This window comes from Haemorhous mexicanus, chromosome 2 (assembly GCF_027477595.1).
Source record: "Haemorhous mexicanus isolate bHaeMex1 chromosome 2, bHaeMex1.pri, whole genome shotgun sequence".
Classification (NCBI taxonomy): Eukaryota; Metazoa; Chordata; class Aves; order Passeriformes; family Fringillidae; genus Haemorhous; species Haemorhous mexicanus.
The window spans coordinates 71,067,301-71,084,226 of NC_082342.1; the positions used below are offsets into that span (position 1 = coordinate 71,067,301).

The 16,926-nt window shown below is 40.2% G+C and overlaps 1 protein-coding gene across 4 annotated transcripts in view; it reads right to left on the reverse strand.

The window, feature by feature from the left end:
* KLF12 (KLF transcription factor 12) overlaps nt 1-16,926 on the reverse strand; it is a 233,269-nt gene that overhangs the window by 87,950 nt on the left and 128,393 nt on the right. For all 4 annotated transcript variants that reach the window (XM_059839142.1, XM_059839144.1, XM_059839140.1 and 1 more), the window contains one exon: nt 2,310-2,853. In XM_059839142.1, coding sequence (XP_059695125.1) covers nt 2,310-2,853 — 544 coding nt within the window. The remainder of the gene's footprint in view (nt 1-2,309; nt 2,854-16,926) is intronic.

Sequence of the window (16,926 nt, forward strand, 5' to 3'; positions counted from 1 at the left end):
AGCACCAATGCAGGAATAACATAGGGATTATGCTGCTGATGGTCTCTGTGGATCAGCTGTTTCAGTGTGCATATTTTTCTGTTTCTGAAAATTAGCAGCATTCATGTAGAAGTTGAAAGCTGTGAGTCTAGATGACTCCCAACCTGCATTTGTCCATCAGCTAGTAGAGGATTAGGAACTAATTCAATTTGGCAACCATGTCCTGTTAGGATCTGTGTACATTTATGTTTTGTTATCAGCACAAGAGCTGATCATTGAAAGGAATTTAGTCTGCGCACATATTAAAATAATTTCATTGATTAATTTGTGCAATATCACTGCATTTAATTATTTATATTGTTTTGCAATAAAGAATGAAAAACACTCCAGTAAAAGATGAGAAAAGATTACTACCTAGAGTGGATTGCTGCCCAATTTACTTCCATTGTATTTACTTAAATTAACCTCAACTTCTTAATCAAAAGAATTAAAGACAAAAAATGAGTACCACTCATGAGAAAAAATTAATAAAGTGAAGACCTATTAATACATTCTTTTACTTTAATTGTGCTTTAATAGATGATGCAGGGGCTAATGGCTAATGACCTCTGCCAATTAGAGCACAAAGGCCATATTGTCAGAGCAGGTCTGAAGGCATGGAGTTCACGGGCTGAAATCCCTACAGCACATTAAATTCTGGAATTTTGTTGATGAAACTGGGGTAGTGAATTTCCAGTTTTACAAGATCAGGAGGTGCTTCCTACAGAGGAGATTACTACCACAGCCAACTAGCACCTTTGAAAAGAAAACAGAAAATTTCTCAATGAGCTCACGGTTAAGTGCACCTTGAAGCTCCAAAATCAAAATACAGACTAAAACTTTCTGTTTGTTTGAGGTTTTTTTTCCTAGACTACATGGTACGAAGTCCTGCTTTTATTCATAATTTCTTGACAGAAAGGCACAAAGGGCTAAAATTACATCACTGTATGAAGTGCAATAAAACTTAAACCATAACTTTGAGGCTTAAAACTGGACTCAGATCAACAATGAGTTCATTTCCCATGTCCAAGCCTACTGTGAAGGCAGAGTCCCCCTTTGGGTAGGGAGGGAACAGCAGGAGAGTCACAGACTAATACACAACAGGATGCCCCTAAAGATCTGAATGACCCATCACTGTAGGCCTGTACAATTAACACACAGTTGCCAGTTTATGAAAAACAGGCATGAGAGATAAGAAACAAGTTGTTGAGACCTGTTCACTATGCAATTAGGAACACCAGAGATGTTATAAGACTAAATGTCCTGCAGTCTCATAAGCCCCAAAGTAAGGTTATCTGTCAATACTCTCCCTTTCCGTCTCAAGCAATACCTCATTTCAGGGGAAAATTACCGTATTTTATTCACTCACGTGCAATGAGCCTTGAAATGAGTATCTCATTCCTTTCCTCATATTCCCATCTCTGTCACTAATGTCCCCTTTGTAACGCTGTGGTTTCAAAGTTTCTGGGCACATCTGTTTTTTCTTTCCTTACTCCACCCATCATCTCACTATCCCTAACAAGTTTTTGCTCCCTCAGTAACTGTTAGGTTCTCACTCTTTCTTGCTTTCCAGCTCCCCTTTCTGTGTTCTTTGGACACCTCAAGAGTGTATCTGTCCTTCTAACATGTGCCTCCTCCTCCCTTCACACCTCCCTGTGCCTCTCGGGTCTGTGTCTGCAAAACTCATTCCCAACATAAACATTCTGGGTGGCTTCCTTCCCTTCTGCTGTTTAATCTGGAAGAAGAATTCTAATTCAAAGTATCGCACTGCCACTCCTTAAGCTTAGTAAAACCTACTTCTCTGCATCTGCTAATGCTCTCTGGTCCACAAGCCTTTCTTTTACACATTCCTAGAGCCTGATGATTGCTTTCTCCTTGCTGGGGAACAATCCCTCTGACATTCCTCTCATTGCTAAATCTGAAACACCCGGTGAGTTTTCCATGTTCATCTATGATGTTTTATATAGTGTGATAAATATCATACTCTGATATTTTTTCCATTCTCCTATTTCTTCAGCTTCTAAGGAGGACTTATTTCTCTCAGGACAGAACCTGCCACAAGTTGTCTGAGCATCTAACAGCACTGCTCAACTCAATCTTAATTCAAAAACTTACTTACTTTGAAGATCATCTGGGATAAGAGTTTTAAAGGCTCCTCCCAATTGTGTATGTCTTTTCAGCAACAACACAGTAAGTATGGAAACTAACAACTTTCTAATTGTTGTTATGTTTTTCTCATATAAGCCCAGTTTCAGAGATGCCACAGATGCACAAAACTGGCTCCACCTTACCTTTGACATGGCTTCTCCCATCCTCCAACAGTGGTACTACTATAGTGTTGTTCATATTCCCAGGTGATCTCACAGCTGTATAGACAACAGGTACTGACTGTACCACCACGGGGATACGGTGCACGTGACTCATTTTGTTGGACTGCAAGTTCATGGGACTTGAAGGTGGTACTGGATGGATAATGTGCAAAAACTGCTGGCCTCCAACACCAGATGCAGAGGCCACAAGAGGACCTGGAGTTAATACTGACGGTACAGATGCTGCTGAGGAGACTGATGTTATTACTGTGGGGGATGAAGCTGGCCGACTGGAAGAAGAAGAAGTAGAAGTAGAGGAAGGGGAGGAGGCTGATGCTGTCATGGAAACCGGTGAAGATGAAGCTGCTGTAGGGGACGACCTGGCTTTGTTTATTGACAAGTCCACTGGTTCAGTCTGTGTTTGGAAATGGTCTGTAGATAATGAATCCTCTGTGGGGTCGGCCTTCATGTTGTTTAGTAACAAGGGTACAGCATCCATATCTGGGTAGTTGTGGACGTTTGGAGACTGTTGAGGAAGAACAAAGGGACATAGTTACACGTGGGGCTAAAGATGACTTGCACACCCAACTGCTAATGCACACCAGACAACTTGATCATGAAAGTCACAAAACTTGTTTCCTTTTCTTGGGTCAGCTCATAATTTTAAAGTACAAATCGTGTTAGAAAGCACAGACATGTTCCGTTTGAACAGAATATTAAAAAGAAAAAAAATTCTAGTCCCATTCCTGAGAAAGTGTCAGGATTAACAGTACAAAATCATCCTGCTTCTTTGCACCATGCTAAGTCACAAATGACAAAAATGTTAGTATCTTCAGCAGTAAAAACTATTTATATTGACAGAACATTTTTTCCACACATCAAATTTTAAACAACAGCATTACTTTCTAGTGTCATCATCACTCAGACATGAAGAAAAAATGGCTACCACCATTTCTCAAACAACTTTCTGCATGAAGACTGTAGTTTCCCACTACTTATCTACCTTCTTCTAGACTAGGCAGACCTGGCTGTTTCTTTCTGTCATATCTGCTTTAAAAGGACAACATTTGCTTTTTACAGTGATCTTTGAAGTTGTGTCCACAACAGTTTTCAGAAGATGCCTTATGTCACCCTCAGTCCTTCAGTTCTGTGTTTGACTTCTGCACTCGGAATGGTCATTGGTAATGAACTTACAAGTCAGTACAGAGCCACGCATTTGTATGACTGCCCTGTCAGAGAGAGCAATGGTTACAGCAATTCATTATTCTGAACTAGCCCATTAGATAGCCTTCCCCATTGTTATTATTATTATTTCCATACTAATTGAGAACAATTTTCCTGACTTCACAAAATAATTTTATGCTTTAGATTAAATTCTTTCAAAGTTGATTGGACTAAATTTATTCTAGAGTGGTGCAGTCTGCTATTTTTATAGTTTTCCCTTATTTCCGTCATCAAAGAGGTAATAGAATTTTTGAATAATGCTAGACCAAAGACAGATTCCCTAGAGAAGTTCATTTGATACATCTTTCCATTTTGACGGTACATCATTAATAACCAGTCTTTAATGATGTTTTTTCAAGTAATTTTCACCAGGCAGAGCAAGGATGGAAATGTCCATTGATAATCTGGTCTAAGACAAAGCACAGCTCTCAGCTCCTCAGCTAAGAACTCCACGGCACTGCACTGCAGCAGAGCTTCTCTACAGAAAGGCAGTCACACAGTGTAGTACCAAACCCCAACCTCAACATAAAACACTGCTCCTTCAAACCTCACTTGACCCAAAACAATTATTCCCTGTACAGACCTAAGCAGCTGTAAATGCATTAACTTGATCTCTAGATTACAGTGTTTACAAAGTATCTAAAAATATAGAGTCGGAAATACTTAAGCTAGAAATATTTTAATGCATCTACTGTCAATAAACTAACAATCAATCAGGCTATGAATTCCCTTCAGGGTTTTTATAATCAACTACATTAAATGTTTCCAAGGAAAGACCTCCTTGTTTTGAGTCAGAGTCAAGCTTCAACAGAGAATGAAATTCTACTGAAAAAGAAAAATACAAACACATATATTGAAAACTGCAGTAATAAGGACCTAACTGGATATTATTCCTGGCATGCTGAAATATGAGATGTTCTAGTAGATCTCACCTATTCAGCTGATTTAGATTGGTTCTCGGATCTGACATTTCTCCCCATCTGAAAGCAAGACCATCTCTGGAATGTTCTCTTCCTCTGTTTGTACACAAACCAACTTAAAATAAAGGGACCACCATCTAAATAATGGATTCACCTGAACCCTGGATAGCAGGCTACTCTGTTGTAATACAAGTAACAAGAGTAAAATATCCCTTTTCATAAGGACAATGGAAAATTCTGCTAAAAAGAACACAAACTGTAAAACCAGGTACTTTTCAAAGCACATAACCAGCCATGAGTGACAAAGTTATGTAAAGCTCTTCCTCAAGAAGGTAAACCTGCCCATCATGGCCAGATTATGATTTCTGGTTAATTACCTCTAAAACACCATATCCTGGCTAATGTCCATAATGAGACCCCCCCACCATGCCATCATAAAGACAAAACCATAAACATACATGTCACAGGAAGTTAATTTGTCAAATCTTGACAAGTCTCATCTACATGCACTTGGGCAGACAGACTGGTTCTACTGAACTGAACAGACAGGCACCAGAGCAAAGGCAAAGTGGAGAGGGATACCTGCATCTGAACCCTCGTAAGGTCAAAGGCAGCATCTCCTAGCTTAAATGTTTGAGAGGAGAGGGATAAATGGCATTAGCTTGTGCAAGAGAGATGAGGGACGCCCTCATGCACATTGCCACACAAGTGTCATCTAGAAGCAGCATGAATTGCTAGCTCTATCTGCAGTGTAGATAAATCCACCATGCAAGAATTCCTATGCTGCTTTACTTCAGGTTTTCCCTGGGTGCCAGAGGCAGATATCAGGTTGACCCACTTCCACAAGGGACTGAACAAAAAGGATCTCAAAAGCCATTGCCAAACAGGGTGCATCTGCCCCAAAGTCCTACCTGCCTTTGCAGCAAGCAGCACTAGGTCCCTCACAAGAAGAGTAAAGAACCCCAAACCCTCCTGTAGCTGACACCACACTAAGTATTTGTTCTGTGGATAGAGTTAATCGTCTTTGAGACAAAGCACAGGTCACGACTCACAGATTTTTCTAAGTTGTGCTAAGAACAGACCTTTGTTTCACTATAGTAATTACACCTACTCCTTTGGGAATCCAGAAAAAAAGTAAGATGTAACTTCAGACTATCATACAAATCACTCTCTTTTAACAACTCTTCTACATTTACTTTTGTTTGTACATTCCTTACATTCCATATATCATTCCCTAGGTACTCTCTTCTTGTCCAGAGTTGCTGGAGGGGTCACAAAGTCTCTGTGTACTATGGTAATGCAATTGATATTACTATTTCAGTCTTCAGCAGTGAAACAAATCTCAAAACCTTTACAAATCCTTTCATGAATTTCTCCAAACAGGGTAACAACTGGCATGCCCTTCCATAGCTGCCTTTCCCTGACAAAACTCTAAGACCAAGGATGCCCTTTCTTTGGTAAATTCAGGATGTTACTTATGTTAGCTGACATTACAAAAACCAGCAAGATCCTTATCAAAACAGGTTTGTACATCTCATATTTAAGACAAAAATTGTAAGAAGTGCTCTATTTGTTCTGCTGGTGGTAAACAAAGAGATCTACCACAACTCACACTCCCTTACAGTGAGCTACAAGTGGTATATGTTCCTCTGTGACCTCAGATTTTATCTAAGCTGTCAAAACTCTATTTAATCAGTATATGAATCAAAACTCGGAATATTAAATTTATCATTATTTTCTGAAAATAAGTAAATAAGTAAAATAAGTAAACTTCTCCCAATGCTGACAGCTATTCCAGAATGAGGAACTACAGGAAGAAGAGCAGCAAGGAAGCCAAAAGGAATGGCTGAATTCTCAGAACACTATTTCTTAGCATCTCTCAGTAACTTTATTAACTGAGAAATAACTGTTCATTTTCCTAGACACTGAGTGTTGTTAGTTAGTGTTAGTTTTATCTAATGGAAATACATATTTTCTAACTGAGAAGATAATAAAGCTGTGGCTGTGATATTCAGTGTACCTTCAGCCATTGTGTCAGCTCAACTGAAGGGAAACAAACAGCTGTGTGTTCATTTCCTCTGTCTTTCCATTCTCATCTAGTGAACTGGGCTTCTTGTGGTGGTGGTATGGGCTCAGAGGATTGCTACATTGGGCATTTGAAGCAGGCTTTTCCTGTCTGGCTCCCAAAAGCATCTGTGCTGGTTTTGCAAACTTCAGAACATTTGGTGGCGTAGAAAGGGTTCACCCTAAGGTCCCTGTAATTCAGTGGGATGCCCTGGACACCAGCACCATGGAAATACAGCATGAGGGGTTACATCTCCACGTGGCCTCCTTCATCTCACTGCTCAGCCCACTGTTACAATGGGGAGGGACAGCTTCAGCCCTGCCACCAGCTGGGACTTGGAAGCAAATCTCAGCAAGGTTGTCTCTGCAACATTGTTTTGTATCCTTATGCTGTTCACCATCCACTCCAATCCAGGCTGAGCCAGAACTGGAAAGCAGGTAAGGATGGCTCCCTGCTAGAAAAGAAAAAAGCTGCAGCCTCTATTAATCAGTGCTCTTGGCTCATGCTCTTTTGTGCCTGCTCTTTTAAAGCTGTACACCAGTATTCTCTGCAGTGCTCTGTTTCATTAGCTTGTCGTTAATAAATACCACCAGGAACATAACACGTGATTTCCCTATTCACAAAGATTTTTTTTGGCTGAATAAAAAAGCATTCCTTACTCCTTTTTCCCAGACCGCTAAGGAAAAACAACCAGCCTACCTCACAATACCTGGAGCAAAATATGGTGACATTGTGGCTGGCAACATCCTATCTGTTGGGCAGCCATCCTTCCTGCACAGTTCTTCATCTTCTTTCCAGCCCCCTGAATTCCACCTCCTGTTAATTTGTGAGGAAATTTTGCAACAGCCCCTTTTAAATCTACTCTTTTTCTACTCATGGCAACTCCTTTCTGCATCAGCCTTGTCTCCCACCCTAAAGAAGCCATCAAGAGCTCACAGTTTCAACACAGCTGAGGTTAAAACCAGAGAAAATGCAAAAATCATTTTGTTGTCAGCAGCTCATCCTGACACCTCACAGTTCACCAGTTTTGCAGGGTACTAAGCCGCAGTGAGTCTTTAAGCCTTTGTGGACTTCTACTGAGCCCACACAACTGAGCCACACAACAGAGTTTACAAACCTCCAACAATCAGCTGTCAGCTTTTAAAGCGTCTTCCTTTCTGGCAGCAATCTCCCAAGGTCAAACATTTTGTAAGAAAGCATACCAAAAAAGCTGTCCTTGATGACGGAAACAGAACAGACTAAATTTAGCGTTTATAAAATAAGCTAGCTTTGAGGACAGGAAGTTAAAAAATAAATTGCTAAGCATTTAACTCTTCAGTCAAATCACACAAAACCCCTTCTTGGTTTTCATTATGCTCTCCCACCTCATTTTGATCCAGCAGGAGCAATTTTAGACAAGATGATTTTGTTTTGTCAGTGTTAAAGAAGACTGAGATAAGAAAAATCATACTCTATCTGAAAAGCTCGCCACAATTTTAACCACTTCATTGCCACTGCAGCACCAAAATGCCAAGGCTTGGCCGTGCAGTCATGCAGCCTCTCCTGGGCAGGCAGTGCAGAACGTGTGCTCAGCTAGGGCAGCTTTCAGCTCTGGTCATGATGCCTGGAGGCTGAAACCTTAATAATCAGAAATACTGTGCAGGTCAAAGATTTTCTAACACTTCACAGTAAATGAAAACCACACATTTTAAATTACAAAACTCACTTGCTCTAGAAGGAGTCATTTTGCTTTTGCATAGCACGCAAATGTACTTACAACTCTGATGCCATGAGATGAGCAGGTGGATTTGGTTTAGAACATGGTGTGCTCCACACAGTTTGCTTTTAAAATTAAAACGGAATATTTCTCTTATCTTTCTCATGCTACAGTAGAAAGTTCATGCCCCTGAAACTGCAGTTCTGTAGGTGCTGGCCATGAAATATATCTGCCTATGTCAGGTTTTGTCCGACTCCACCCCACGGGCACTTGACGAGCACAGAGGCTGCAGCTAGCTAGGGTAAGTAGCAGCCTGAGCCCCTCAAAAAGCCATGTAGGTTATGGCTGAAGTACCCAGAGCTTTACTTCAAGTCTTTTTAGGGCTTATTTTGCTAATCTAGGAGTGAATTCTCTTTGAAGTTACAGGAAGAGATGTTTTTTAAAACACCTTCCCAGTGTGAGAAATTACCTTCACAATAGTCGCATCTGCCTGAAAATCCCCACATTAACCAAAGCAACAAAATACTCTCAGAAAAAGAAGTAACACAATCTGCAAAAATATGAACTAAACAACCTCTACTTGGAACACTCAGCTATCCCTCTGAAAAGATGACACATCCAAGACTCAACTATGTTCAATTTGAGATGAGGCTATTATTATTAATCCATTCATGAAGGATGCACCAGTACAGCGGCGACAGACAGCTGTACAAAGGCAGAAGGACAAACACATACACAGCCAAAAACTAAAACAGAGCAAAACACTTAAAATTTTGTTTCCACATGCTAAAGCAAAAAGAGAACAAGCATTTCTGCCTTTTTGCTCAAGGCTGTTCCTGTAGGCTTTTCCAGGCTCACAGAACTGCTCAGCTTGGATGCACCGGAGAAACACAGGAGGTCATGCTGGAGAAGAGGGCAAAATGCAAGACAACAAGATCATTCTGCTTCATCTCTGGAAGCACAAATTAAAACCTGTCTTACTGTCAGTTTTCAACAAATAGTTGCTCAGGGTCAAGGTTAAATTTTGTTCCAGGGAAGAAAAGAGAACCCCAAAAGATGCCACTCCCAAGTAAGGTTGACTCAGACTGTCACAATGACTCATATGGAAGCTTTTATAAAAAGCAGCAACTGGTGCTGAGAAAGGCAGGGGGTAAAGTCCAGGAATTATTAAAATTAAAAAAAGGCTCCATGAAAATGCATTTAACCAAATTGGAATTAATTTAACAGGAGAGACTGAGAGATACCCACTTTAAAATACTCATGATTCACTTAACGTATCATTATCTCTGCATAACACTTAGAAGTTTGATTTAAAAGTGGAGGTTTCCAACCCTCAAGGCCTAAAAATATTTCTATTCTAAAGTATTTCTATTCTCTTTGTGAGTATAAAGAGGCTAAAGAAACTCCCCTAGCATATCCTATGAGGCACAGGTGGCCTTGTTAGCTGAGCGTTACTAAATGTGTAGAATCTACAGAGGATGCTCCAAACTAAAAAGAGAATTACCTAAGAAAAGAGGAGACCAAATGCAAATCAACCATTCATAAACAAACAACCAGAATTCAAGCTCCAAGGCTGTCAACACTATCTTCTGACTTTTTCTGATCAGTGACACTATGATGTTATTCCACAACTACTCCAACATTAAAAAAAGTACCACATGCTGCAACCTGCAGTAACACTTCAAATTAGGACTGGGGAAACATGCTTCAAAATGAAAGGAGATCCCTATGCAAACAGCATTAATTTTTAAACACGTTTAACAGTATGTGCAAATACATCTAATATGAAATTACTTATTTTTAAATAGTATGTTTGCAAAAACGTAAGCGTTAACATTACTTTGCATCCAACTCTCCTGTCCCAAAACTGACAGGTTTATCCAAGAATTTCTGTAACAGCACGGAAGGAAAAATGAGTGATTACAGATTTCTACACCAAATTAATCAGGCCCTGTACTATCTAGTATGTTAAAAGTAAAAAAGATGCATATCTTAAAAATGAGGACAAATTCTCAGTACCTCAAATTCTACATGGGCCTGCTGTGATATTTTTGATAAGCAACAAAACCCAACAAAACCTAACAAAACCTTGCTCCCTAAACCATGAACACATTCAGAACACTAGGTGATCAGCTTAGATGTTTTACTTATATTTGAGAAGTGTTACTAGAATGTTCTGTTAAAGTCGTTGAAAGAAGCAAATTGATGCTCATTGCTATGACACAAGTCTTGAAGAAATCTAATAAAAGTGCAGTGCTTGGATTATTACTTGCTTAAGCATAAAAAGAATATTGGCAATATATTTGTATTCCTTGTACTGATCCATTTTAGATGTGAAAATAATTTCTGAATAAATGATAGCTCCATAAATAGTTGGTAAAGGGAAGGTAAAATACCGGGAAAAAATATTGTATTACCCCAATTCAATTTTGGGGATTTAAAAAAAAGTTAGTTTGTAAAATTCTAGACAAGAATTCATACAATCACCTAGCAGCTCCCCTTTTAACCCTTCCCCCCAACTTACACTGAAAACATTGAAAGCCTGAAGAAAAATTTGCAGTCAACAGGTTTTTAAGTTTAGATTTTGATGCAAAGTTTTGATATACATTTTCCTACCCTGCACTTTACTCAGAAATATTCATAAATATATTAGCAAAAAGGACTATGACAAATAATGCACGGAGTTCCAAGCAAAACTCAGCCATGACCAAACCAACCTTTGAGCTGGACTCTGCACCTGGGAAATAGAGCTGATGTGGAAAAGTCACAAAAGACTGGGCAGTACTTCTTTCCAATCATTCCTCATTACTCAGGCTTGCTCTGAGGCATGAAGGTCTCAGTTAACTGCTTGAGTACCTGAGCACCTACTGGACACTACGTGGTGGTGACGGAGGTGCCACGCCTGAAACTCACATCTAGTGTGTCATCCACACTCTGCAACTGAGCTTCTCCTTGCTTGTCATTGTCCATCATAATTTCCACCAGAAGAATTCATTTTCCCAAATTAACCTCCTTCTGTTTACTATCCTTCAAGCTGAAGTTTAAATTTATTTTGTTCTTCTGACCTCCCAGCTGAGGCTGCACTCAGTGTCGACATTTCTTCAGTAAAATAAATAGATGGCACAGAGATAGGTACAGTTAGGTCTGACTGAAATTAACCCTTTCAGGGCTTAAAAAAAAAGTGCTCACTCCAGAGAGAAAACATTTAAAGTTTTACTAAAACTAACACTTTTTGTGGTCTGCTCCTCAAACTCATTGCTGGTCCTAGTAAAACAAACACGGCTGGTACTGTTCACTGGTACTGAGGGAACATGGCCTGAGTTTGTATATCCAAAACCTCTCAACCTCCAAGTGTGGGTAACTCCAGTCCAAGCTCGTTAACCTGAATGAAAGCAGTCTGCCTCATTAACCCCCTTGAAATCCCTGCCTGCTTCCCACTGCCGTCCTTCCTCTGGGAGCGGGCAGCACTGAGGTGGAAGGTGGACATGAGCTGACCTCAAGGAAGGAAAACCAGCCAAATACATGAAAAGAATAACGCTGGCTAGAAAAAAAGACCTACAGAGGCAGACAAAATGCAGAGATTGGGTCTGCAACTGTCTGAAAGGGGAAAGTTACATAGTAAGTCTTGGCCGGGAAGGCTGGGATACTACCAGTAAAGGGATCCGGGCTCCAAGGGGTCATGTCAAATGAGTCTGTAAATTAAAGAAATCAGGCACTTTAAATCCTACACAAAGCTTGAAGTCACCTGATGTCACCTCAGATGCAACAGGGAGGCCTACAAGATGAGGATGAGGGTGGGAAGGAGATGGTGCTCATCCCTCTGGGTGAGGGGGTGGCTGGAAAGGCTGCAGGGGCTGGCTAGATGTCAGGGAGTGTCCTAGCCTGGAGAAGAGGAGACAGGCAAGTTAAGCTTGGAGTGACCACACAAAAGGGCTTGTTCCCAGTAAACCAAAATGCCCCACCAGCACCTGGGACCTGAAACTGCTGAGGTTCACCACTCCTCTGCTGTCAGCAGCCATCCCAGAAACCTGCTGGTGAAACATCCTGTCCCTCTGTGACACTCAGCCATAGAAAATGAAGACAAGAGATGCATATTGCAGTAATGGCCCACTAAGGGTCTGAGAAAAACTAGCACAGACAGCCCTCCTCCCAACGCTGCCCAAAGGCAGACTGCTTCAGCACTTAGGCTCACCAATGTTCTTTTAGCATGGCTTTTGGAAAAGTAGAATTGGAATGGCTATTTCTGACGTTTTACCCTTAAAGCGAACAGTCATATAAACTAAGAAGATGTATATTTGGAAAATTAATTCCTAATGCCTCTGGACTGGATTTTGACTCAATTCACTGTCCTCGTACATCACAGTATGTATTGCTACAGAAGAAAAAAAAACGAGAATAAAAACCAAGCCCTCTCTTTGAGGGCTTTATATACTTTGAGTCTTTATATAAAGTTTACAGTTAAAGACTAAGTAGAACAACATCCGGATTATGAGATGGACAACCCACTGACACCACACATGGACCAGCAGACAAACACTCCAGTACAGACCATTTAATGCAATACTCTGGAGCTGACCATGAAGATTTCCTTGTTTCAGTTCTTATCCTATGACAATAATAATAACTTACTGATTGCTGCAAAATTTTTAGTCTTCAGAAATCTCGTTTACCTGTAGATAACATAGACTACGTTTTCACTTTACAGAAGGGGAAATGTAGGGAAGAATCTCTAGAGATTTTCCCACTCTACAACATCAAATTTAGAGTTCTAACAGTACAGCTAAAACACTGTAATACTCAATATAAAAATTAAATGCATTCTAACTATGAAACCCTCTTTATATTATTTTGGTCTTTCTGACTTTTAATGGCTGAAGAAAAACAGCATAAAACAAAGTATCATTATTCAGAGTACTTCTCCTGCTCTAAAGTAAAGCCTGCAGTGTATCTGTAACAACTTCCATTATTTGAAAGGCTCACCTCTGAAATCTGAGACAACTGTACACACTCAATATTTCATTATAGTTTTAATCTTAAAACAATAAACATCTTAGCAACTGAACTAAAATGAACTTAAACTAATTATTTTTTAATAGCCAACAATATTATGGTGATATTATTACACATCAGAAGAAACTGGGTATTTACTTGTTTTTCTCAGAACAGAGTTAATACAAAACTATGATCACCATGTTATTATTTATGGATGACATCACTTCAAGTTTGCTCTGAAGAACTAATTGCTTTTAAAAAGAAAAAAAAAATAAACTTTCAAAGAAGGTGTTTGTAATAGCTGCTTAATAACCCTTCATTTCCTAAGCTTATATCAACTTCAGAATATATTACTATACCTAAAATCAAATTCTGTTAGAGACAAAATAACTGGGGTTTGACAACAAGTAATACATATAAAAATGCCATTAGAAACTTAAAACTAAACTTTAGGTAAAACAATGCTCTTGAACGCCCCTCAGAGATATACATTTCAACTTAAAGAAAACTCCTTATATGCTACCCATGGTGACAGGGGCAACCAGACACAAGCTATTTCTCTTGCTTGTGAAAAGAAAACATGGAAGAAATGTAAAGTGAAAAAAGGAAGCTTTTATTTTGGTGCACAAATTCTTTTTCAACAGAATAATTAGTTTTACTTGAAAGTAGAAGTTTCTATTCAAAAATAAAGGAAGAGAGGGAGATGTAAATATTAGAATGAACCATTGTTAATGATACACATTGACCCATTTAAATTTTAGGTAAAGAACTCATCAGGTATCTTCTGATCTTTTTTGTTGTTTCTTTACTGATTATAACCAGCTAGTGCATTTGAAATTAATTCCCGAAGTTTTTTGTTGACCTAAATCCTCTCTCCTTGTCTCTTCCTCACCCCTTTGTTTTGTTAACAAAACAACATTCTGTACAAAGTTTTCTCTTGGCTCTTTCACTAAGAGCTGAACTCAGATGTCCAGGCAGAGTCACATGGTGCCACCTGAGACCTCCTGGAGTGTGGAGGATGGCACTGAGCTCAGGGACAGGCTCTGGCACCTTCATGGGGAGGAACTGGCAGTGGCTGGGGTAGACCAGGGTAGCCCTGAGGACACAAGCTGTGCAATTACCTACCTATGCCAACCCAGCAGAAGATGCACACAAGCGCCTCTTGCAAGCACACAGAGGGACAGAAGAAAAAAATATTTTGTTTTGTGCTGGTAAAAGAAAAGATTCTGCAATTCTTTATTTCATTTACAGAACAGACATAAATGGACTGCCTGCAAAGTGATGCTGTGTAACATCACAACAGTGACATCAGGATAAGCACTGCCACACTTGCCCATGTTAGACCGAACAGGACACAACAACTGGAACTGGTTATGGAACTTACGTTTTGCCACATCATTGATATCACAACCCATATTTGAGTAGAAATTATGGTCACAGTCAAAGAAGGAAGCTGCTTAGCTGCGTGTGTCCATCGACTCTGAGAACTCACTGCTGCATTTTCAGATGCATATACACACACATGGATACACCCTTATCAACAGCCAAGGCTCAGGGGAAGGATCCAAGGGTACCAAGCATTCCCAAATACTCCTCCTGACTGCTTGAGGAGCACAATAGTTTAAAGTGCAAGGGGTGATGCCTACATGTGTGCTGCCTTGCTGCTCTGCTTCAGAAGGAAGACTTACAAACCCAGTGTGCTTATTTACTTTGGGAGAGGGGCGTGAGGTAACCTAAAAAAAGTATAGATTCAATCATTCTCTTTTTCCAGTAACCGTAAACACTATGCCTGGCCAAATGGAGATGAGCACACCAAATACATCTCTGAATAGGCATACTCAAAATTCTGCTTCTTCTGAGACACAGTCACTATTACTCTTGTTGACATGTGGGTCTTATGCTCAAGCTATTTTACAGTGCTAATTAGTACTGACAGCTCCTAATATATTACAAATTAAATAGGGGAATTCACACTTGGGTTTAGGGGCTCTTTTACCACTGAATTTAAAAGAGTATCTGTAGCTTCAATATACATGTAATTGCACGTTACAGGCATGAAAATCTAACAGGAGAAAACTATAGGCTGTAAAGTGCAGCTGTTTCATAAATGGCTTGGCATCTCACAACTTCAGAAATTCAAGACTTCTGCTGTCAAGCTACACAGAAGACAGATTCTGACACAGAACAACACCTGCACAGACAGGGCCATGGTTCCTCTGTAGAGCTGCTTGTGGCAGGGTACAGTGTAACTGTGCTCATTGATTAGCTCAGGTACCTCCTTCAGAATGCCTGTACACTCACCACTTTGCTCTATTTCACCTCTACTACCGCACATGCTCACAACACAAATGTAGGGAATTGTAGGAAAACTTGGGTTGGGAAATGGACCTTGAAAGATCATCCAGTCAACCCACCTGCTGCAGGCAAGGACATCTTTCACTACACCAGGTTATTCAAAGCCCCATCCAACCTGGCCTTAAACATTTCCAAGGACGGGGAATACACAGCTTTTCTGAGCAACTGATTCTTGAGTCTCACCAACATCATAACAAGAAGGTATGGAAAATTCTGATGGCAAGGAAGGTTTCCTAAACCCTTAGTAATTACGTGCTACAGAGAGTTACATGCTTCAGATTAACTTTGCAAGAAGGAAAAAAAAAATATCCCCAACAGAAAAAATCCCATCACACTGAATAAAAACCTTAACTTAGCTAGCAGGAAAGTGGTTTCTCAGGGCAGCAGAACATTACACTGCCTGTCCAGGTGGTGCTGGGCTAAGCCACCCAGCACCCTCACCACCTGCCACTAGACTCCAGCAGTGAAGTTTCTCTGAAACAAAAAATTTTAGCTGGGAAAACTGAGATTCACACCAACCTTCACTTTGCATTTTATAGGAAAATAATGACAGTGAGGAGGGAGTCTGGAGTTCTGATTCTACATGATTTAGATAATCACTGGATTAAATCAGTGAAGTGTATTTTCTAAGCAATGTGTGAGGTGGTGTAAGCCTGTCTTCCTCTAGCACAGCGGTTAGCAGCCTCTGGCTTACGTGCTAAATTGTGGCATGTGGGTAGACTGCCAGTAGTACACAGCAGGAATCAGATGTTAAAATCATCCGTCTTTCACAGAATCAAGGTATCATGAATTACCTCTCTGGTAATACACAGCCCATTAAGAGAAAAATCCTGCTGAGAACAATTCTTAAAAATTTCCCTAGCAAGTAAACACTGATCAAAACACTCTCATTCTCTCTCTTTCTGCTGTCCTGTAAATCTCAGAACCTGTAAAGTAGACTAGTTTGAAGAAGATGCATCAGAAGATCCCATCTCAGAACAACAGCTGCATAACTGCACCTCATAAATCACAAAAAGCCTCATAAACAGAGCTCTCCTTGTATGTGTGGGAGACGGGCTTGAATCCCTTCAGGCACTGGTGCAAACTGAACCCAGGTCTTCCGCATCATTAGTGGTTAAGTGACCCATGCTTCTAAGTAAAAAAGAGAGCAGGAACATTACCTGCCATTTCTCTGCTTTAAAATATGGGGTTTCAGGGCATCTAAAGCAGAGTCTGAGTCACAGCAGTGGAAATTTTAACATTTCAACCACCAGGCCAGATACCTTCAATGGGAGAGATACACATTACCTCTGTTTCTAGTCCTGATTAGAGGCACACAGCACTGAGCTGCTCTACCTTTAAGGGGTC